Raw genomic sequence first — 24363 nt, 5'->3', positions numbered from 1 at the left:
ATTGTTATTTATTATATATATATTTTTTCATTTTTTGAGATAACTGGGTCTATATATATAAGCACATTATCAATGCAGTAGGATGAGGTATCCCCAACAATTGCAACAAGAGGGAACTACGAAACTAAAGAAACACATGGAGAATACAAATAAAAACTAATAACTAGGAGCTTCGATCGTGCTTGCCACTTTTTTCATTGTTAATGTTTCTTTCAACTAGTTTTTTGAGACAAGAGACTGAGAGATTGTATATGACAACTAACCATTCTTAAACCTATTATGTGTAGGCCTGTTAATTTTCAGGCTTTTAATTTTGGTTGATGTGTTTAAGCCCATTTGTATAATATATATATAGTTCCTATCGTTAGCTTTTGCCGAAACAGTAATATTATGAAGTTACAAATATAATTAACTGAAAATTATAAGTTCGATTCTTTTCAAATTAATCCCAAACTTGTTAACATAACAATGAAGAAAAATGAATGTTATTGAAGAACAATTTTAAGAGTAAGAAAGTTCTCACATGTTATTTAACAATGTTAATAAACCATTGTATTCAAAGTTTCTCAGTGAACAGAAATTACATGAGTTATAACTTTTAAGACGTGGACATCACTAAGAACTCAACATGGTCTTATATCGATCAATGGTCTTTTATTTTCCTATTATTTATTCATGGCTAGCCAAAAAACCTCACCTAATGATTGTGTAATGCAATCCCAACCATAAAACAAAAGATAAGATAAAGGCTGTGATGCTTGCAACTTGGTGAAAGAGGAGATATTTGCTGTTGAAGAATAGTTGCAAATTTCTAACTTGCCTTGAAAAGAACATAAAGTTAAAAGAAGACTAAAAAGCTTGAAGAAATAAAGAAAAGATGATTATTGGAAACACAAAAATGAACTGACATTGTCATTAAACATATCAGTAGATAAGTAGATACACAAAAAATATTAATAGACACAAAAATACGACAAAATTCCGCACGTTCAACTTTATATTTTTCTTTCACGTTTCACATAAAAAGCAATACATTTACATAACTAAATGATCTCATTAGTAGTTCTAAACTCTCACATACTCCAAAAACTCGTTCAAGTGTACATTTTTTTTTTTGCTTTTTCATACAAAAAAACTATCTGCATAATAGTCTAATCACTCTCTATGATATACCGCATAATATACTTATTTTCTGTGGTGATCCTTCATTGTTTGGTATTTGTACGACCATAAATAATTGCAATTCATTGTACACCGTGAACATATCTGTTGTGCACCTTGAAAGTGGCCATGTGATTAACCACTGATCTTTGCATCCCTAGAGTTTGTTCTACCACATCCTGCAATGCCAAAAGAAGGTCAATATATCACACCAATTCAAAAGTCTATACAAAAAATCTAAGCTATGTGCTTATATATATAACAAGTATGCATATTGTGTACATATCAGTTTTGTATCTGTGCCAAATTATGTTGTTACCAATATGTCTAGCGTAAACTTTGAATGGAATATCTAATATATTGCCAAATGCAAATAAATATATTTAGTGGCAATTCTAATTGCATATATCATATAGATCACAACCATAATATTTGTTAAGCAGGGTACGTTAGACTCACTTTGCTTGTCGTTGGCTCGTAATGGTCTTGTTTCAAATCACCGTACAACTTTTCTAGGGCCTCCAAGCGAATGCCCTTGGTTCTTCAATTTTTAAAACTTCTATAGCTGCTGAAATTATTGATGAAAACAATATTAGAAATTTTAAATGCAAGAGTAAACAGATTATCACATTTGTCACTGTTATATATACTGACCGACATCCCTAGCATAGGTAATAAAGTGTCTGATCAAAACTAATGGAACCATTCTATGAGACAACTCCTCAAACAGTCAAACTTACAATTAAAACCATCTTATCACATAAAAAAAATAGCCATTAATATGACTAAAGAATAGGGGGGAAAAAAATCAAACTTTCATAGAAAGCAAAAATCTATATTATTAATTATTAGGAGGGGCAACCGAAAGCTATCGCAACGTCTAAGAGCTCCAGAAAATGCTAAGCATTCAACTGCCCGTTACTGACTTGCAAACATCTTACATAGTAAATTGAAGTCAGATAATATAATACTATTTTGATGAGAAATAGAAGTTACATTAACAAATGAAAATAGAATTCTATACACATTCCAGTTTAAGATTTTGAGGTCTAATGTAATTTTATTTAAATAAAAAGTAACACTAAGATTCTTCCTACCATTCCATAAGTTTATAATGCGTGAGAAACATGTTAGGAATATACAACTTAATTGTACTTACTCTTTACCAATTACCAAACTATAGAAACATTTTGTCTTGTACGTGTCTTGTACTTCTTAGTTAAATCCGAGCCTAGTGTAGATACACTATGTCCTTAAGATAGATTTTCCCCCTCACGGTGCTTGAAGGTTGATGGGAAACTGTCTCCCAAAATAGAACGGATTTTCTTCTATAGAAAGCTAGCACTTCAATTCTATAGAATCAGCGAACACAACATAATATTTGACTAAGAACAGAGGGAGAAGAGAAAAATCAGAACTTTGTGTGATCTGGTGTGTTTTTCTCTCCAAATTCATCCACTATTTATAGGTGAGTGGTGCCTCTTCGAAACAACACAGTGACTCTTGGGAAAAAGTAAGTAACTCTTTGAAAAGTCACATGTTTCGAAAAGACACAATTTCGGTATAAAATACTGTTTCGAACCAATGCCTATTTCGAAAGGTCACACCTTTTCGGCATGATGCACTGTTTCGAACCAGTGCACATTTCGAAATGTTGCACTTTTTCAGCATAATCCACTGTTTCGAACTAGTGCATCCTTTTGAAAAGATTTTTCTTATTTTACGTACTGTTTCAAGAGAAACCCATTTCATCTCAATATGGGATAACTTGAGAGACAAATTACTCATTCATATCTCAATAGATTTGTGCAAATCCATTTTTCTAACAATCCCCCGCATGAATGAAAATTTGGCTTATTCTATCATAAACATCGGATTTCTGTTCTTTTACAAATGAAAAGATACCGCATCAGGTCAAGTAGCATGGGAGGCCTTGAACTTGCCTTAGTGAAAGACGATCAGATTTAATTGGACGATCAGTAAACTTCAATTAATATCCTTTAACTGTCAGCCGTTTGTATAAACCTAGACAATCATCTTCACGCAGTACCTTCTCGAATACTGTTGGTTCTCACGTTTGTGTTCATTTTGGCTTTGAACATTTCTTGGTTTCAGAGAGTGCTTTTGAGACATTTGCCTTAAAATTCTCATAGAAACGGCCCCACTTCACACTCACATAGGTGATTTCTATAAAGAGTATCCTGCAATACTCCACTTAGATAACATAACTTTCCAAGATATAGTAAATCATTAAAAGCTTGATTTATCCTGGGTCTCGCGGCAGATATACACTGTCTTATATAGGAATGAGTTAGAGTATGATATTACTCTCTAGTGCTAACTGAGTCACAAACATAATTCAGTTGGCCCATTGAACCTAGATCTTGGGATCTCTAGTCAACTAGGTTAGTTTTTCCATTATGATGACTCTTGATTAATTATCTCAAAGGCTTTAAGCCTATTCCCCTTGATAATCTTTTCACTTGCTCTCTTGTTAAACCTTTTATAAGCGGATCCGTAATGTTATCTTTTGACCTTACATAGTCGATTGAGATAACTCCATTTGAGAGCAATTGTCTAACGGTGTTATGTCTACGACGTATTTGTCGAGACTTCCCGTTATACATGCTACTCTGTGCTCTACCAATAGCAGATTGGCTGTCACAGGATATACACACTGCTTGCATAGGTTTAGCCCAGTTTGTAATATCTTCTAAGAAATTTCGAAGCCATTCTGCTTCTTCTCAAGCCTTGTCCAATGCAATGAATTCTGATTCCATAGTGGACCTCGCTATGCACGTTTGTTTTGAAGATTTCTAAGAAACAGCTGCACCTCCAAGTGTAAAGACATATCCACTTGTGGACTTTGAGTCTTTAGTGTCAGATATCCAATTAGCATCGCGGTACTTTACGGAATGGCTAGATATCTTGTATAGTGCGGACCAAAATTTCGAAAGTATACTTTAAGTATCCCAAAACTTCGCGATATGGCAAATCCAATAATCTCTGTCGGGATTACTTTCATTATATCGACTTAGCTTGCTCTCATCGAAAGTATGCTATGTCGGGCCTTACAATTCATGACATACATTAAACTACCAAGTATACGAGAGTACTCTAGTTGAGATATGCTATCTCTAGTATTTTTGGTTAAATGAAGATTTACGTCAACTGGTGACCTTTTTGGTGTGATGTTATATTTCTTGAACTTTTCAAGAATCGTCTCAATGTAATGAGATTGTGATAGAACAAGTCCATCATCTGTCCTATAAATCTTAATTCCTAGGATAACATCAGCGACACCTAAATCTTTCATGTCAAACTTACTAGACAACATTTGTTTAGTAGATTTTATGACATCCATATTACTACCCAAAATTAACATATTGTCTACATAGAGACAAACAATGACACATCCCTTTTGAGTGTTTTTAACATAGACACACTTGTCACACTCATTTATTTTGAAACCGTTTGACAACATTGCATTGTCAAATTTCTCATGTTATTGTTTAGATGCTTGCTTTAATCCATATAAAGATTCAACAAACTTGCAAACTTTTCTTTCTTGTCTAGGAGCAATAAACCCTTCGGGTTGTTCCATGTATATTTCTTCATCTAACTCACCATTCAAACACAAAGAAAACCGCCCGGGCTGAAAGTTTTTGAAAGCGGGTTTACGATAGTAATTAGAAGATAGAGAGTAATCGATCCCCGCTGGGAAGTTTCTCCATCACAGGTTGTTAGTTTGCGACAAAAATTCAAGTCAGAGAAGGGATGCGAATTTTCCTCCCACGAATAGATGTATGATTCCTATTCCGACCACACAAAGAGGGATGGTGTTTCCCTTCTTAAAAATTGTTACTACCACCACCACAAAAAAAAAATTCACCTTTGTTGGTTAGGCAAACTCCCCAATTCTCTCCTCTTTATCAACTCGGTAAATCATCTAACGAAAGAAAAAGAAGTCGTTCTGATCCTATTTGGGAAGTTCCTCCACCACCTGACTATGAAAGAGAGCGACAACGTCAACATCTTTTGTTCAGAAAAGCCTCTCGCACAACTTGCCTTGCCTCTTTCTCCAAATCTATGGGACCTGACCCACCACACCAAATTTGAATTTGACGAGTGTCACAAACCATCAAGAAGGCGTTCAAATTTTTTTTTTTTTTGAAGGGGGTTAGGGGTTAGGCGGACCCAACCTGTATTAGCTTAAACTCTTTGATACATCATACCTCTTTGCATCCTCCTCCACTATTACAAGCAGCTCATAGACAAGTGGAGGAGTGTTAAAAACGATACCTAGCCTCACACCGGGATATATACAATCCGCTGCGTACTAGACTTAGCCCAATCGGCTACTCTATTCATCTCCTCGTATACATGAGTTACCTCCACCGTCTCAAAAAGAGACGATGCTTTTTCTAATGGACTCGACTAGGTCCCAACAATACCAAGGGCGGTCCTCCTTTCGATTAATCACATTTCTTCGCTTTCGAAAGAGTCCGACTCAACATGATCCTTTTACAGTTCATGTAGCAAGTCGCTATCGATCCCCGCCGATCCCTTTTAGCTCTCAGATAATCACCGACTCGAGATTGGTATTACCCATGTACACAATCAAAGGTGCTCCCCATGGTTTCAAAGACTCCCCATATCTCCGCTCCCGCGGCATTTTCTGACTCCATCCGAGTTAATCTTTGTGTCGTACCCGGTGGTGGCTTTACCCATCGTCCTTGTATCGATCATTTTACGCTTAACCAAGAGTTCAATCCCAAGAGCACTCATCATGTTTTAGTTTCGCGAGAATCGTCGACTTCTTTTATCACCCTTTGTAAGTAAATCCTCATCCGTTTTACTATATCTCACGTCGCGGCTTAGGTGTGGGTCTTGCTTTTAAACTTGCGGCGGTTTCTTTCATTCGGATCCCATAGACCGTAGCACAAATCGATTGTCAGAGTTATCTCATTGGCGGTAGAGTTTGGTCGAGTAATTCTCGAGGAGACGATACCATTCAAGATTTGACTCTTACCTTCAAATACGCTTAGCCCCGACCTTGTTTTCACCGCGGACCCATACCTTTTGGGAGAACTTGCGATCAAAGAACAGGTGCTTTGAGTTTTCGGCTTGGTTTCCACAGAGGCAAAGACCTAGATTGAGTGATAATCTTCCCGTGGATCAACCGATCTTGTGTAGCCAAGCACCCCGCAAAGAGTTGCCACTTGAATGAAGGAGTGCTTCGGATCGCTTGTGTACTTCCCCGGACCGGTTTGTACCCCACGCAACTCTTTTGTCTCATACGTTTTAGAGCCACATCACGCAGATTTTGTGGAGAACTTGCCATTGCTAGGGCTCCAAACTACCACATCCTTTTCAAGATTTACATTGATAGAGGTCTGCGGTATACTTTCGTCTTTAGTTCATCTGTCTTGAAGGAGTCTAACCGACCCATTCCATTCGCCATTCGTAATAAGGAGGCTCACCTTTGCATCATCGGGCACCGGAGCATGTTTCTAGCTTGAGAATTATGGATCGAAGCTTAGGCGAAATCCACGGATCATGCCACGGACTTGTATCTTCGCCATTTTGCGATCAAGCACTTTATATATTTCGTGCAATCTTTTTTCGTGTTTCGAGGAGGATACTACGCCCGGACCATGAAAGCGATCTGTGGGATCTGCGTAGACCCGAAAATGTTTGTTTCAATGTGATATTCCCGTCCATTTTGTCCACAAAGTCTCTTCTTTACTCGCCACCTTGAACACAAGCCCACGATGGTCGCTTCTATTCCACACTCTCGGTCAATGATGCTCAACCCACCCTCCTTTTTATGCAACCTCGAGTTGCATGACTTGCTTTATGCATTTTGCTTGCATCGAGACTCCACTCCATAAAACCTCGTTACATATCTTAGCCACTTTGTCAAGCACGCTCCTTTGGGAGAATGAACGTCTTAGCCCGATAGATGTGAAAAGGCGAGAGAATTGATTTGTATGAAATGCAATGCTGCGATAGGACAAGGCTCTATTCTTCCAATTTGACATTCTAACGGTGAGTCTTTCAATCGGTGGAAGACAATCCTTTGCATTGATTTTTTTCGATGGCGGGCGTGCCTAAGTACTTGATAGGGGAGCAACTAACTGAATACCAAGTAACCACGCTAGAGCTTCTCCATCATCTTTTGACATGCTTCCGATGGGATAGATGTTTTCATGATGTTAAACTGGCCACGAAATAGCTGAAAATTGATCAATATAGTCTTTGGATCGCTAGGATAGGCTATGGCTTCCCCTTTCTGTAAAGGAGAACATCATCGCAAAACTCAAATGAGTTATAGCAATCCTTTTGCATCTTGAGTGAATTTGAAAGATTTGGAGGAGAGGCCTTGCTTTAAATGGACCACCCGGGAGTTCCATGATCGGCCAAAGAGATAGGGGGACGGTGGGTCGCCTTGCCTTAACCCTCTTTTTTTCCTTCAAAGAATCCATGTGGGCTTCCATTGATCAAGAGAGAGAAGTGAGGGGCGTGAAGCTCATAGGCGACCAAGTTATAAACTTTGGAGGAAACTTGAACTTTTTAAGTACAAGGAGCATGGATTCCCATTAACAATATCATAAACTACGGATATCTACTTTGATTGTACATCTCTTTGGTCCATGCTTTCTCACATATCCTCCGAGGAGCTCATGCGGCGGAAGAAGGTTATCTTGTATCTTTCGCTGGGGACAAAGGCCGGTGATTGAACTCAATCCATCGATCCATATGAGGCTTCATCTGTTACTAAGAACCTTGGCAATACACTTGTAAGTGACATTACAACATCTTTATAGCCTATATTCATCAACCTTGGATACAATAGGTTTCTTCGAATTAAACAAAGGAAAGTGGCATTTGTACCTTTATGTACTCTGTTGATCCCGAAAATGGACTGTATGGCATTTAAGAAGTCATCTCCCACTATATCCCATGAATTCTTGAAGAAAAAAAGTCAGATACCCATCCGCCCCGGGAGCTTTTGAGTCCTCCATAGAAAAGAGCTTTCTTGATTTCCTCATCGCTATTATGTCTTGAGGAGAGTATCTCTGAGTCCTTTGATCAATAACTTCCCTCAACGGTATCCCATCCAACATCTCTTGAGCAAGCGGCTTGAGAAGAGACTCAATCGGCTCTTTATAAAAGGATATGAAAGCATTTGAGACTTGAGCAACTCCTTCATGCTTTACCCCATTCATGTCCGAGCGATCCGGATGTTGTTTCTATTCTTTCTTTCTTTGATAGCCCGATGAAAGAATGCATTTCTTTTAATGCGCATAGTCGAGCGGTCATTATGCGCCCGGCTTTCAATTCCATATACTCCATCTCAATAAGATTACATAAAAGCGTTCTCGGCTCCCTTTTCCTTTACACATAGCCGGTCATCCAACGGGTTCAACTGCGACTCTTTTTGTATACAATGCAACTCGACCCTTGCCGCCCCTGTTTTTATATGTAAGTCGGACATATACTTCCTTGCCCATCCACGCAATCTATTTTTGAGTAACCGGCTTTGACGCTAATATATACATCGGGCTTAGACTATCTCGATTACCCACACTTCCTCTGCACCTCGCCTTTGAAGTCCTTGTGAAGAGCCGGTAATTCACATCCGAATGGAATTCTACCCTTTCCAAGTCCACAAGATGCACCAACATGGGAGAGTGATCGAGAGATACCGAGAGAGGAATTCAAAGATTGCACGAGCAAAGGCACAAGTCCACTCAATATTTACCAAAGACCCTATCAATCTTTGACCACTTTCTATTGGCTCCGGTACCATAATTTGTCCACGATAATAACAACCCGGAAGCTTTCGGATCAAAGTACTCGAAGTCGGTTAGACAATCCCCAAAAGGTTACGTTTTCCGAGCCCGCACTCATTGCCCCAATCCTTTCATGAGAGTATAACACATTATTAAAATCACCAAGCACACACCAAGGAGTAGTGATACTTACGTGAAGCGTGTTATATCCATCCATAATCCTAAACATCCCCGACTACCATTACTTGCATAGATAGCGGTGGAGAAGAACCGGGCTTGATTGCTAAGCATCGTCACCTTAACATGTATAAACCGAGAAGTTTCATGTAGCTTGTTCATCGACACTAAGCTTGGATCCCATAATATCCAAATTCTTCCATTCGGGTTGCACCCATAATTGTTCTCAAAACTCCGGTGGGTGCACACACTCTCTTGATCCCTACACTCTTTTGCCTCCTTTACCTTTGTTTCCAATAGACCAAAAGGCAAATCTTATTCTTCAAAATAAACTTGTTTATTTCTCACGCTTTTGAGGTCATTAATACCTCTTATGTTCCAAGTGCGAGCTTTACCATTACTACCTTTATCGTTTTTGTTTCGACCCTTTTAGGTCTACCCTTTTCTTCTCTGGAATGTCCTTCCTTGATCGCCTTTTTTTTTTTTTTTTCCTTCACAAACCAATGCATTCTCCTCGGCCCTCTTCGAGCCACGAGTTTTGGCTTTCGCTACTACTTCCTTAGGCATCACATGATCACTAAAGTACTTTCAACTAGCATACCCTCGAAATATCATCCTCAATCTCTTCCTCACCATCGCGGCAAGCACCGAAAGGCATTACGTTCTCTTAAGTAAACCTCTTTTGTATTCTCACCATTTTCACGGCTCGTGTGGGCATCTTTTGAACATTTTCACTTTCGGTATGCCACCCCCTAACCCTCTTCATACTCGTCCCCCGAACATTTCGAGGGGTTAGAGTTGGGTTCCAGGTATCAACCATCGCAAGGCCGCCCCTCGGGCAACGATGTCGGGACATATTGTACTATATCAAGGCCCACATTTCCTCCCTCCATATGCTCACCATCCTCACATTCGGCATCCTCACATTCAAAGATAGTTTGAACCTCCATCGGTAGTGATATCTTCTGTCGGTTCTATCCTCCCTTCGTGTGTTTGCAGAGTTTGAACCTTTGGGTCTCCCGGACTTGCTTTGGACGAAAGCGGGGGCGGTTGGAGTTCTTATGCCCAAACATATTGCATCTAGTACAAAGCCAGAGGCACCCATGGGTATTCTAACTTTAGCTCCACTACTTCTTCCCCATTTTCTTTGGGATAGAGTTCCTATAAGAGTAGTCAATAGGAACCTCAACACATATCTTTGCATAGTTCACCTCGTTCTTGCCCTCGTAGCCTCGTCCATACTCGCGGCTTTCCAATCAAACTCGCTACATAGCCAAGTCCATCTTCAGGTCCATAATTCTTTTAGGCGGATCCATTATCTTAACCCAAATGGGTATCTTTGTAATCCTATGCCTCCGGAGACTCAACTTCCGATTCCATCGGCTGCCGTACCACAAACAATTGTCGTCACCGCAATGAAAATGGGATCTGCTTCGAAGACTTGTTTCTGTCTTCATTAAGACTAAACTTGAAATAAAAGCAGTTCCTTATCGTAGAGATAGAGTAATTTCCTTTAACTTTCAGATTTTGACAGAGTGGATTTAACAAAGCGGAAAAATGACCTCTTTTCTACAAAAACCCACTACATAGTCACTCCAAGTGGAGACACCCTTCTCCGAGAATACTGGTATCTCAAACTATACCATCCACTAGATGTGTTTGAAACATCTCGAGAGAGGTATGTGAACTACTCTTGGAGCCTCCATTGAGCAATGAACTCCATGAGCCTCTATTATTAGAGGCTAGCTTAAATGTGTGATGATGGGGGGGAGGTGGGAGTAGAAGGAAGGTCCGACATTTTTGGAGAGGAAATCACGAGACTGGAGAGAGAAAGAAGCGGGGCTTTCTCTTCTAAGCTACAAGAGAAGTGAGGAAATGGCGGTAGCTCGCTTGGTCAAAGGGTCAAAGAAAACAAAAAAGGAAAAAAAGAGATAAAACCTCAAGAAACCAACGAGAGACTTGAGGGAGGAGACTAAAAATAGTCAAAACCTTTTTTAGTCCCCATTATAGCTAGAAATTCTAACCTAAGTATTACCAAAACCTAAGACGTTCAAAAATTACCAATACAACAACTAGGTGCCTTAGTCCATCACTAGAACACTTCACCCCCTTCTTACTTGTCAGTTCAGGTTGACACTCTTGAAGGCCAAGAATTTCATAAAGAAGACCCAGATGGGATTGATTTTCAAATTGCTAATTTGAGTGTCAACTTTAATACCCCACTTCTGTCATCTCCAAGATATGGGAATTGTAGTGAGTTACTTAAACTTTCTACTGATTATGTGGATCCGTATATATCTAATTTCGAGGAGGATTTTGCTTGCCCCTACAAAGCAGTTCAATGTCTCTTTCGTGACTTCCAATATCCGTTGTGTTTCTTGACAAGAGTACTAGCAGCATTTTGGTGCCATGTTATTTGTTTGAACCGATATTTGGGCAACATTCGATGTTGAATTTTCTGCAACCCAACGAGGGTGACGTATATGACTATAAAGAGTTTTTGTACGTTAATGGATTTTTATAACTCCAAACTCGAGGACGGGTTTCTTTCAAACCGGGGAGATTGATGCATGAGCATGGATTATTAATTAATTAGTAGTTTTTATTTTGTTTGGCTTCCTAATTCAATTAGGAATAGAAATTAGATGGTTTCCTATTTGGTTTCCAATTAGATTTAGTACTTGTTTTATTATATAAAAGCATCTAGACATTCATTGTTAGATGGTTATTATGGAATATTAATTCTTTGAGAATTGTTCATGTTTGAAGGTTTAAACCCTAGATTTAGGTGTTTATTTTATTAAACTCAATTGATGTTCATCCATTGTTGAAACTTCCGCCAACAAGATACATCAAGTACCTAACAACTTTTAAAGACGAGATAAAATTTGGCATTGTAGATTGAGTTAATGGTTTGTATGAGACCTCATCTGACTTTTTAACGAGGCAATTTCAATTCTGCTAAAATTTAAGGGATCGATAATCTAAGAGATGTCATAGAGAAGCACTCAGAGGCAAAAGAAAATCAACACAAAGAGACCGTTTCCATAAAAACCAATAGTCGCAAAACACAATACATACAGTGATGTATGAGTCGGGATTCATATTGCATCGCTGTATGAAAGCTTCCACCGCAGAAGGATCTTGACTAGGGAGAACCTCAAGAGCATCTCCCACTTGATATCTCATACCCTGAAAACAGGAACATAGTTTCACAAACTAAAAGAGAAATGAGGTTGCATATGCATTGACGCCGAGTATGTTATAATGAAGTTATTCAATAGTCAAACTTGTACTTCATGACTTCCAGTTCTGATAGAATATCAAGTTTGGAACTTACTGGGGAGAGAGCTTCAAATTCAACGTGGCACACATCTTTTCCACATCCAACTCTTGTCAATAGCTGATTTTTTATCTACAATTCAAATTGAGAGTAGCAATGAAAAAGGTTAAGAAAACCCTCACAATGATGATAAGTGGTACATCATCTTAATGCATAACAACGAAAAAGTTCGCTTCTAAAACAAATCTAGAGTAAGGCATGGAACAGAATGCTTATCACAGCAGCAACATAATCTATGAATTAAATAAGCACATCCTAGTAAATCCACCAGCAGCCAGTAATTTAATCATGTAAAAGGAAAGCGGATAAAAGTAGAAGGTAGGTCGCATTAAGGAATATGATCTCTTCTTCTGTCCAGGTCTAAAGGGAAAGAGAGCCCGAAGAAACACTGGTCAAGGTATTAGGAAAAGCTGTAGGCTGGACACAATTGGATTGGATTTTCATTGCTAATTCAATTTTCAAGTTCTCTGGTGAAGCAATCATGATGATTCAATAATTGTATTAGATAGCATGTTCGCACTTAGCACAATTGCCAATCCCACATATTAGTAATAATGCTACTGGTGAACAGGCTTGCTAGCAAAAAAACTCAGTCCTCCACAATTTTGAAAATCTTATTGGTCTTAAAACTAAAATACAAAATACACAATCGGATAGGATCTGCCATATTGTCACCTCTCCCATCCATATACACACACCAAACAGAAAAAACCTGAAAAAGGTCCCCTTTTAGCTAGCACAAGGAATATATGCTTTGAGATCTTCAGATTGAGGTGTGCCTATCATCGAGTCAAATATCAGCCTAAAGCTGAATGAAAATAAAGTTCCTATTGGAGCTACGGATAGCAACTTAATCCGCATATACAGAGCTCAAAACTTGTATCCCCAGCCCATAGCCAAGGAGGGTTGCATTTGGCTTACAAAATATATATTTTCATGATTCATGTGAATATATGTTATCAAATTTGACAGCAACAAGTTTACAACTAGGCATGTGAATGATGAGGGAGAACGTTACCTATACCATTTGTAAAAAGCAGTGAGGCCTAAGTTTATCACGACCAAATTTTGCAGGGGACATGAAACGAGCTCTCTCAATCTGCAACCCCACACTCCAAATCTGATACAAACAAAAACCATTATCTTGTTAATACACGCCATTTCTTAAAATAACTTGTATTGCAAACCATTGTCAAACACATCTTGTGGTTTGGCTTTCACTTTCATTGAGCTAAATTCCATAACTTTCAAAACGATGACATATTAAATTTTACGGCATTTAGTGCAATAACCATCAACTAGCTTTGAATAAGATGAGAACCTGAGGTAGATGAAGAGTTTGGCAGCAGATTGTCAGCTTCATGGTATATGACTTGAAATTTGGGGTGAACTAAAGTCTCCGTAGCAGAATCTACATCTGCAATTCCTCTTACAAACACTCTTGGACTCATTTGATTTAAAATTCTCCATAAAGATGACAACCAGGGGTCAGAGCACCTTCATACCTAGGGAACCCAATTCGTTCAATCCCAATTTAAGAAAAAACTATTTTCCAGTAAGCAAAAGGTTATGTCAAACAACATTAACATCGAAGAGATAATGTCTCTATTATTCTACATCAGCAATGTGCCGGAGGTAATAAAATTCAGATATCTGATGTAAGTGGGATAGATAATTATTATGTCAAAAAGTGAAAAAGAAAATAAAAAGTATAGCCATACCCTAAAGGGTGCTGATCATCTCCCAGACCTCTTTCAATTATTGGTGTTCCTCCAAGATCTGAAAGTCTTTTGTCCAGTTTCTTTGCTGCAAACTGCAGCCAAAAGTTCCATACAGCACATACACACATTACTATGTATCTATCTCACAACAGATAATATAGAGACGTGAAAACAATTTACATTAAATTTTTGATAACCAGAGTCTCCCAACCCAAACACTGCATAGCGGACTCCTTTCAACCAATTCTGACTAAGATTTTTCTGCAGCAGAAACCTCCAAAATACCTGCATTATCACCAAATAAAGTAAAACCAACAGTGGCTTAGGCTGAGACCAATATATAAAGAATAATAAAAAAAACCAACCTTCATGGAATTTGGTATATCCCCCTGCCCCGTAGTAGAAACAACAAAAACAACAGCTTCCTCATTCGGCAAAGTAGTCTGTAACAACAACAACAAACATGTAATGAGATGAGAACCAATTGAGTAACATAATATGTATAGTATACGAAAATGAAGAATTTATACCACGTGGAAATCATCCATTGAAAGGACTACTGTGGCTGGACAGCCCCTGTGTTCGGCTTCACTCCCAACGCGCTCGGCAGCGTCTATGGCGTTTCCAGTTTGAGATGCATACAATATTAAGAACCGGGTATTGTTTTCCATTGCTTGCTTTTTAGACCGAAATATGGAATTGAGCGCCGTCCAAGGGGATACCTGCAGCTGCAGTCAATAATTAGTCAAACATGCCGCCGTAACAAAAATTCCAGGGATTTGCGATATGCCATTGATATCAGTAATTATAGTCTGTTCGAAATTTTACTATTCCGATTTTATTTATTTATTTTTATGTTTTTTTCATTCTACGCCAGATGAAGTTAGCATTTCATTGTAAAATATAGGAATGGGGAAAAATATAATTATCATCAAGAGACAAGAGTACACTCTACCGCTATTTATATTATTTATATGAATACACTGAATTGCTATTTGTTAGTGGACATCTTTCAAACTGGCATGGCTGAAATATATCTGACGCGCGCCATCGGCGTCAATCGCAATTACATTTCTCACATATAAAGACAGCTCAGAAGAAGAAAGGTAAGCTCTCATATCTTTGGAGTTTGGGGCTTTGCGCAATTAGATTGCATCCACCCAATTTTCTGGTTAATGTTATCGTAAGCGATCAGTTGTCCACGTAGTGAGACATCTGCAAGAGAAATATTGATTGATGTTGGTACTTAAAGCAGATATAAAAAACAGCAGGTAGAACTTGGAAAGGAGAACAGGAAAAGGACTGCAATATATCAAATCTTGGGTGGTGTTTTTAGATTGTAAAATGGGGTTGTCATCTACTACGACTAGCAGTGAAAGCGTCCGGCTTTGTGTTTTTGATTTGAGAAGGGGTCAACATGAAGGACAGGAGCTGGACAAGATTCTGTTTTTCTTTCCCGCTGATTGCCCTTTTTCTACTCAACTTTCTGTTATAGGACTCAGTGAAGGGCTCATTACTTTTACCAGGTCACATTGCTTTTCTTCTCGCTATTCAACACTTAAAAACCTTTATGCATAACATTTTATTTTACTGCAGAATTTTCTCACCTGAAGCTGCTTGTGAGGTCATTGAAGCAGAAAGGCACTCCCATGTTTTCTATCAGGCAGAGCCAGATATCTGGATGGTCATGGTACGTGGCTTCCATACCTGTGTGTATATAGCCCTCGAATTAAGAGTCCATTGTTGACCCTGCCCCAAACACATTTGATTAGATGTTTTATCGGATCAGTACAGGACGTATCAGCTTTATTTATAGTGCCTAGGACATCGCCATCAATTTCAAAACTATTTTTCCTGATACCTTTAATTCGCCTCTGACCATCAAATTGAATGTGAATGACAATTGGAGTTTCAAACAATTTTGCCTTCTACACCCGTGCAAATTAAGCTCGTCACAAGTTGATACTTATTTTATTTTTTCACTTTGTTAGAATCTGATATATCATTTGAAAACGCTATTAGCAATTCTGTATTGAACACCACTAGGGATGTAATGGGGTGGGTCTGCCATCTTATGAAGCACCGATACGTCCCTTAGGTGAAGTATCCGTGTCCGATACTTGTCCGACATGGATACGCCCTGATACGCATCCGATTCGTGTCGGATACGCGATTTAGAGTATCCGATTTTATAATTAATTTTTTAATTTCCGACACGCGGGGGACAGTAATCTAACACATACAAGAATTTTTTTTGGAACTTCAACAAAAAAAAAACAAGTGAAATAAAATCCAAGTTAAGAAGCGATGCAAGAGAAGAAAGATGAAGTGAATCCAAATTATACATGTAAGTTGCTGCTTAATGTCTTAATGTGTTTGAATTGGTCATTTTATGAAGTAGAATTGTCATTTTAATTTGAATTTAGTGAAAAATGCTCAATTATATAATATTTATATATATATTATTCAAACGTGTCCATGACATATCCGTGTCGTATATTTTTGAAAAATGCCGTGTCCATATATATAATTGAGCATATATATAAAGATGGCAATCCGTGTCGTGTCGTATCCGTGTCGCGTATCGGTATCCGTGCTTCCTAGATGCCATCCCTGATTTCAATCTAGTTTCCCATGCCCGCCCCCATGCCCTTTTGGGAACAATTGGGGATTGCCTGCACCCGCCCTACCAGGGTACCAGATTTCCCATACCAGCCCCACCTCCCATTCACCAACTTTAAATGAAAGTAATTTCCTTATTTGTTCACACCTAAACTATTTCCATCTTTATATTGAAGAAATTTCACACGAATTTGGCATTAGCCTTGTGATATGATGTTAATGCTTTCAAGTAAGAGGTCTTGAGTTCAATTTCATTTTTTGCAAATTTTTTTAATTAACTAAATATGCATACTATTATGCACATTACATAGACTAGTACAGTACTTGTAGAATACCTCTATCCAAAAAAAAATAGCACACACACACACACTAGTACACAACATGCATAGTCGGGTAGGGGATCCCATTCCCCGTTCCCACCCCATATACCAAATAGAACTAACTGAAGCAAATATAAAGGCTCTTATTACATCAGCTCTAGTTTTGTTGCCCATACAAATTCTCAAAATTCCTGACCTTTCTCGATTGCTGAATTAGTGACATTTTTCACATGCCAATAATACCAATTTTTACCTTTGTTGCAGATTGTAGAGAAAAATAAAGAAGCTGAAGCCATGTGGCGGATTGATGCATTACAGAAAGTTCTCAGTGAAGTACATTCTCTTTTTGTAATGTTTCATGGATCTGTACGAGCATTACTTGAGAAAGACCCTGGTGGTGGACTTGTTCGTGTTCATCTCCATTCCTTTATCATGGATTATCTATCTGGTAATGTGTGATTATACTTCATACCAGATGTTTCTATGGAAAAGCTCTGCTGAGATCTGAATTTGACATTTAAACTTGTGTTTCTTCGAGGCAGATTTTTTTGTTGGGAAGAAGCTACATTTGCCATCATTTCGTGACTGTCTAAAGGAGCGTGGAACCATTCAGATGTTAACTGTCAGTCGGGAGGTTGCAATTGGAGTTCAGGTGTGCTTTAGTAAAATATATGACACCTAAAAGATCTTTTCTATTGTTTCAAATTGCATACCGAAGTGTTACTATGGAGAGAATTCCCTGATTCTGGTTCATTACAGAATTCCCTTACGGCCCTAATCTAGATCTATTTTATGTCATGACCTTTTTTATTTACTTTTTATATACTATTTTCTTATATAAAAATGTTTGAGAGAAGGACGATATCGACTAATGCCGTATTTTCTCTCTTCTTCTCCAGAATTTTTCTTCTTCTTCTTCTACTCATATTTAGTAGCCTAAATATATTTTTACTTAGACCATCTCTACTCTTAGGCTATTTGCTGTGAACTTTAGGTAGTAGTTAGTATCCTGTTCCAATTAGTATTTGATTTCTCTTTAACATTATTAGCATCGAACTTAAAACCAATTGGTGATAAGTGGAGAGGCCCAAGAGTAGTTATACTATACTGCAAGGCTTCACACATCCCATGTGGAACTATAACAAATTTGAAATTTCTCAACATTTTCTAATTTGTAAGACTCCGAAGGCTATAAGTTAACTTGAAGGAAATTTGACCAAAATGGTTGGTTTTGGAGTTTATAAAGTTGTGTTTGTGTGTGAGGAGAGTTTTTTCTGTGTCTGCTGATTGATAATGTGCAGAGTAAGTACAGGGGAGAACTTATCATCCCTTCATCGAATTGTGAATTTTAAGTCCAGTTGTCATTTACAACAACTGTAATGGCTCAAAATAACCAGTTTGCGATTCTTCCCAGTCACATTTAATCTTTAGTTGCATGAAAGTGCATCATTGATAAGGAATGAACATTTTTTGCACAAAGTTTTGTAGCACATAATGTTAAAATTCCTTGCGCATGATTTATCATGTCAAGGACCATGGAAGCATGCAACGCTTTATTGTTGCGATAGGAAGCCATGTACTGTTAGACTGTTAGTTATGAAGCAATTTTGTGAATGACCCGAGAGGTTGTATACTTGTATGTTGTTTGTTTATGTTTGCTGAAAACGGCATCAGTTATCAACTTCTACAGTTTTAGGTAATTATCTTTTGTAGCATCAGTACAGAGGGATTCCATGTATAGCAACACACTAATGATGTTATAGTTAAACGCTCTGCTATTAAATCATTGAGCACTCGCCGAGTAATCGGTTAGTACTCGCTACTCGCTACTTAGCCGACCCGACTAACAATTTAATCCCCGATCACATTCAGACTCAAAAACTCCCCGAGTACTCGGCCGATTAGGCCCGATTAGCTGAGAAATTGTGTTCACTATTTCAACTATTTTAATGTTTAACATTGAACTCGACATTTCGCCGATTCGACCAACCCTCGATTCTGTAAAGTTGTGCACTTTAATCATATTTATTTTAGTTGATTGAGTGTTTTAATTGTTTATTGATTGATTGGGTTCTTAATTGGCTTCATTATGTTGGTATTTCAAAGTTAAATATATTTAATAATTATTTGTAAAGAAATATAGTGTTATGAAAAATCGTCCGATTAATCCCTGACCGATTACACCTACTCGCTACTTGCTCTTCAAATGAGTAGCGACCGAGTAGCGATTTAACTGCACAGGTTAAACGATATGATATTTCCTTATCGAGCTCTTGGAAGTGAGATTAAACTGCTTTATTTTCCCCTTAACTGAGTAATCTATCTCTGCTGATGGATGTAAGAATTTGCTTTAGTTAAAGTTTTTGGGAATTGTCTCTGTGATTTTTCTTTCCATATTAATTAAATATATATGTGCGTGTATATATGTCTGTGGCCACGTGGGTGCTCTTGTGGTACAACAACAGTGAAATTTATTTTTAATTTGTTTACTGGGGTGAATATCATTGCAATTAGAGAAATCATGCATCCCGGTAGTCATTGTCCTTTCATTTATTCTCTTCTATGATCATCCTTGATTGGTGAGCATGTTTGGAGCACAAATTTATTTTCTGTAGTTCACAGTATTTATGGAAATCGGTATTTTTACTTCTTTTATCACAAAGATGCAATTATGTGCCTCCATACCAACTTAGAAAGGTGAACTATTATTATTATTTGATTTATTCATACCCTACATGTGTTATTATTTTTGCAGTCTCTTGTGAAAGTGGTAGAATCTTCATGTGCTGGGAGTACTGCATGCAACTCACTTGTTTTATTTCAGGACCTGCTGGTGTCCACCACACTTACTCCTGTACGTTGGATCTCCAGAGCCTAAAGTTCAAGTGATTTTAAGTTTAATATTGTGATGATTATCTTTTAGTTGTCCACTTAATACTGTTCTAGCTAATTGCAAGGGGGTGCAGTTACCTGTTTTGTGACAATACTCTGAAAAACACTAGTCCCAGGTTTGTTGTTCGTGAAGCTTACCATTTACCTCTTATTTTTGGCAGGATGACACTGTGAATCTTTTCACCTATGCCCTTTCAAGGTTGACTCCTCGTGCCCTATCATCTGTTACAAATACATGGTCCTATCTGCGCAAGGGAAATACTGCCTCTCAAGTTGCCACAGACTCTATTATAGGGAATGCAGAATCTGCTCTAAACGCTTCACGTGACACTTCCCCTAGCAGACAGAGGCACAGATATCATGTTCCAAGACCTTTACAACAGGAGAAATGGTCCAAAGGGAAAGATGGTTTTCTGTGCACAGACATCTGGGGTTCACAGAATGACGATTTAGCTCCTGCAACCCCAACAGTGTGGCTAAAGCAGACAGGAGAGAGAGCCTATCTTTGTGTTTATCAGAAGAAATACCTTACAATAATCCTTCTCATTCCCGTGACTTCTATAATTAATGGCGAACAAGGGATTTCCATTGTGAAGCAACAACTTCTTGAAAATGTCGGTATCTTTTCTGCATTGTGCTTCTCATGTTGAGTTTATTTCTATAAAATATTTCTCTGTGTTTGTCTTGTACTAGTATGAATAAAGTTGCCTCAGAATGTTGAAATATCAACTTCCCGGGTGTCACTGCTTTTCGTGTTCAATCTGTTAGGCATCACCAAAGATATTGAAAGTGGAAGAGAAATTAACAAGAGGATGGGGTGGTGACAATGCATATCATGTCGCTGGCTATCGCTATTTACTGTTTGACAGTGACAGAAGTATATCAAGGGCTTCTCCACCAGGAAAAGTGACGACCCTGACAAAGGTTAGCCTCCTATACATGCATGAGTTTTGTTTGAATTACATTATGAGATCGAATTATTTTTATTTGTCGTGTTGATGAATATAATCATCATGATATGTTGTGCATGGGTCGCTCAATATAAATAGGGGTTACAATGGGTATTCTTCACGTTCAAGTAAAAACAAATACCACCCCAACGAGGTTTTAATTGTTCAGTACTATGCCACCTTACTATAATTTAAGAAGTGCTCTGTTATCTGATATCTCTATAAAGAATAGAGATGGAAGGAAGCATGAATTAGTTTTGATAAAGTCTTTATCAATTGGTAAAGATCAATAGCTATATATAGACATCACAGGGTTTACATCCAGAAAGATTCGGGCGGGGGCGCTGCTCCAAAGCCCAAACTGCCAATAGACACCCTAAGAAAATACCCCCATACAAGAAAAGAACCCTAACATTCCTTTATCACTTTGCTCTTCCATTGAAATCAGTTCTATCATGTTTTGAGATTGGAGGACTGGAAGCTATTTACTTCTGTAACAGGGTTGATCTTCTTGGGTTTTATTGTACTCTTTCTTTCTTGTATGGTGAATTGTCTCAAGCCAACCTTCTTGTTTGATTCCTCCAATTTATTAAATATGCCTTTTACCTATCCAAAAAGAAAATGGAAAAGACTTTGGGTAAGACCCTCGATAATGATGTAATCTATATTTACTAGGCACTCGGATTGTGATTTTGTTGTTTTCATCTACTCTAGTTTGTAAGGACTCTGGATAGAGAGAATGTTTTCCTATAGCATTTGTTGTATTATTGCTTGAAATGGTTTCTAGAGTTTTTGGTGCGACCTCTTAACCTCATTAATTATATTTGCATTTGGATTTCAGGATTCCTTACTTGCTCTTAACAAGCTAAGGGAAGAAGTTGATTTAGAAAAAAGTAGAACAAAACAGGATGACCCTTCCCGTGAAAAGGATTTAGAACTGTGCATTAGGGTGAAGAACAATGCTTGGGTTATTGCCCGAGTTACACGAGGAAAAGAGCTTTACACGGTTTTAGAGAAAGCCAATGAAACCCTTCTCTATGCCTCAGATGCTGTTGAGCAATTCAGCACCAGGTAATTTATGTTATTTGTTGTTTGTTTTGCACTATATAATTATTATTGTTTTTCTATTAATTTATTGATTTATTTGTTTATTCCCCATACGCCCTTGAATCTCTGATTTGTGAATGGCTATTGGATCAATTGATAAATAGACATCCCTGCCACTGAATCCATTGTTTAGTTATTAGGTGAGAAAATCCAGGATTTATTGGCTTTGTGGGAAACATAATTGTAATTCGGACTGGTCTAAACCTAAACCGTAGGAATGGTTCAGCAGATCATTGGCTCAGCTGGTGGGTCGGATCACAAAGCAATTTTAGTAATGAATGTGCACATGCCATAGACAGTAGCACAGAGCGGCACACTGATCTTTGTTATTATGTTAGTTGGCTTGCTTTATCTAAAGGTGAAGATCAATGCAACCTAGGAATCACTACGACATAATTTATTTGTTGAGTCTTTTCAATGATAATTTTCTTGGTTAGTAATAGAAGGCTGGTGATAAAGGATTTTGTTCTCCAACAATTCCCTTACTTTCTCGTTAATTTTGTGAAAGAGAAGATTGCTGGTGCTTGATGTCACCACCCAGTCACTGTTACTTGATACTGAAGGATAAGAAAATAAGTAAAGTAAAGCCCCCAGTTCTCTATTACAGATGGAACAAGGAAGCGTTCTAGGATGCTTAGCTCCCATAAGATGATTTTACAAGGTTGTTGCTGATTAATTTGTGCAGGTACTGTGATGGTGCTTTTTCTTTGGACTAAGCGGATTATAGTAATTTCAGAGGCTTAGCACATAAAGAATGTAGGTACTGTGATGGTGCTTTTGTTTTTGAAGTAAGCGGATTTTTGTAATTTCAGAGGCTTAGCACATAAAGAGAACACTATACAAGATAAGTGACTTCCTTTCTTCAAAACTACCTGAATCTTCATTGGATTTCCCACAGAAATTGGTTCGCTTTATCCAATTGATTATTGGAGGGAAAGAAAAAAAATGTAAATCATTTTGCCGTTTAAAAACTGCTTGTTTCTTGTGTGTAATTGAATGCTTTAAGAAAGAAAATCAACTGGTTAATGTAAAGACCAAGCAATTCATTTATAAAATTACCAGCTGCACCAATGTTGTTTGTTTTGCAATGTCAGTCATCAGTAATCATGTCTCTGTCAAGAATTTAGTTACGGCAGGTCTGTAGCCATCTTGATGAGCTTCACTCCTTTTGTTTACCTCTTTTTCTGGGCGTTAGGCAAATTCAGGAAAGTGACAGTTGCACTTGCCCAGTTGTCACTGACTAAACTTAAAGGCCCCGCCATTGAACTAGTTAAGCAGCCCTTAGAAATTATAGAAGCTCGTGTCAAGGCCCTTATTATGTTATTAGAGGCCCAGCAAACGATGGACCTTTGTGGAGAGAGAATATTTAATTGATCGAAATTTCCACGTCAGTTATAAACCAATGATGTTGATATTGTTGAGGCAATTTTTTATAATGTGCCAAGAACATAAGCGGGTGTTTCGAATTTTGAGAGAGTAGATCTCACAGCCTCGCGTGTCGCCGGGTCACCATTAGTGATCACTGACTTAGGGTGTTTGTCATACATCGCGCTAACAAAAGATTTCAATACTCATTTGGAAGACTCCACACACTCACTTATCAATAATGCAAAACCAAACACTACTGTTTGTCGATGGTTGTTCACTCTAGCAAACACAACAATCGGCATCATGTACTGATTGCTCTTGTATATTGAATCAAACAACAATACATCTCCAAAACAACTGTAGTCCGCACGTGAGGCAGAATCTGCTCAAAACACTCTAACCAGCTACCCACCCTCATTTTAGTTATACATGTAATGAAATAAATGATCTCCCTTCACCTTGTTATCCATGAAAGCCAGCAGTGTGCTGGCCTCACCACCAATACATCGATATCTCTTATCAAGCCCCATTTGATTATACAAGTCTTTCTTCAAAAAACCAACACTTGAGAAACCTCCAGCCCTATGTACAAAAACATCTATCACTTTGCATTTATGAACACCAACATCAACTAGGCTCGTAACAAATTTCAACTCTTCTTCACTTACATTTCTATGTGATCTTAAGAACATCGAGCTCGGATCCGATACAAGTGGATGTGTGTGTTCCCCAATAAAATCCTTCACAACCTACAAATTTAATTCAAAATCATAACCAACTTCAAAGCGGGCTTTACATTTAAACCTAGTGATGGGTTTCGATTCTTTGAATTCGATGTCGCATTTTCTAGGTGTAACACTCTTTAGATTTCGTTCACCACCAGCTGAGCATAGAAATCTCTGC

General features: G+C 38.1%; 2 protein-coding genes across 11 annotated transcripts; one reads left to right on the top strand and one right to left on the bottom strand.

Moving 5' to 3' along the window:
- Window positions 1-969: 969 nt before the first annotated feature.
- LOC147516799 (NADPH-dependent diflavin oxidoreductase 1-like) lies at window positions 970-14906 on the bottom strand. Of its 8 annotated transcripts, none has more exons than XM_086589264.1 (10): window positions 14732-14899; window positions 14567-14644; window positions 14382-14486; window positions 14202-14293; window positions 13802-13985; window positions 13499-13600; window positions 12478-12552; window positions 12219-12329; window positions 1621-1729; window positions 970-1340 (listed from the first exon to the last, which is right to left on the bottom strand). In XM_086589264.1, exons 1-5 carry the CDS (start codon window positions 14870-14872, stop codon window positions 13937-13939), a joined length of 465 nt encoding a protein of 154 aa, XP_086445390.1. In that variant the 5' UTR covers window positions 14873-14899; the 3' UTR covers window positions 970-1340; window positions 1621-1729; window positions 12219-12329; window positions 12478-12552; window positions 13499-13600; window positions 13802-13936. The 8 variants fall into 8 exon arrangements, with proteins under 8 accessions (XP_086445390.1, XP_086445391.1, XP_086445392.1 ...); XM_086589265.1 differs by having other exon boundaries at window positions 1621-1726; XM_086589266.1 differs by having other exon boundaries at window positions 13505-13600.
- A 174-nt stretch (window positions 14907-15080) lies between these two features.
- Window positions 15081-23163, top strand: LOC147516798 (vacuolar fusion protein CCZ1 homolog B-like). 3 transcript variants are annotated; one of them, XM_086589258.1, is made up of 10 exons: window positions 15081-15307; window positions 15470-15727; window positions 15798-15891; window positions 17408-17591; window positions 17686-17795; window positions 19899-19997; window positions 20197-20649; window positions 20804-20959; window positions 21827-22056; window positions 22778-23163. In XM_086589258.1, exons 2-10 carry the CDS (start codon window positions 15546-15548, stop codon window positions 22806-22808), a joined length of 1539 nt encoding a protein of 512 aa, XP_086445384.1. In that variant the 5' UTR covers window positions 15081-15307; window positions 15470-15545; the 3' UTR covers window positions 22809-23163. The 3 variants fall into 3 exon arrangements, with proteins under 3 accessions (XP_086445384.1, XP_086445385.1, XP_086445383.1); XM_086589259.1 differs by having other exon boundaries at window positions 15121-15307; window positions 15473-15727; XM_086589257.1 differs by having other exon boundaries at window positions 15155-15307; window positions 15457-15727.
- The last annotated feature ends 1200 nt before the right edge of the window (window positions 23164-24363 follow it).

Source organism: Coptis chinensis, chromosome 2 (assembly GCF_015680905.1).
Source record: "Coptis chinensis isolate HL-2020 chromosome 2, ASM1568090v1, whole genome shotgun sequence".
NCBI classification, from domain to species: Eukaryota; Viridiplantae; Streptophyta; class Magnoliopsida; order Ranunculales; family Ranunculaceae; genus Coptis; species Coptis chinensis.
Note: the sequence above shows the minus strand (reverse complement) of the source record. Positions and strands in the feature narration are given on the sequence as shown.

Bases quoted from the DNA above. Each gene is read 5' to 3' on its own strand.
- LOC147516798 (XM_086589258.1), top strand. From the start codon at position 15,546: ATGGGGTTGTCATCTACTACGACTAGCAGTGAAAGCGTCCGGCTTTGT. The intron at 15,728-15,797 runs GTCACATTGCTT...ATTTTACTGCAG, and splicing joins GGGCTCATTACTTTTACCAG to AATTTTCTCACCTGAAGCTG. The intron at 22,057-22,777 runs GTAATTTATGTT...TAATTTGTGCAG, and splicing joins GTTGAGCAATTCAGCACCAG to GTACTGTGATGGTGCTTTTT.
- LOC147516799 (XM_086589260.1), bottom strand. From the start codon at position 14,872: ATGGAAAACAATACCCGGTTCTTAATATTGTATGCATCTCAAACTGGA. The intron at 14,645-14,731 runs GTATAAATTCTT...TTGTTGTTACAG, and splicing joins CAATGGATGATTTCCACGTG to ACTACTTTGCCGAATGAGGA. The intron at 14,487-14,566 runs GTTGGTTTTTTT...GTGATAATGCAG, and splicing joins ATATACCAAATTCCATGAAG to GTATTTTGGAGGTTTCTGCT.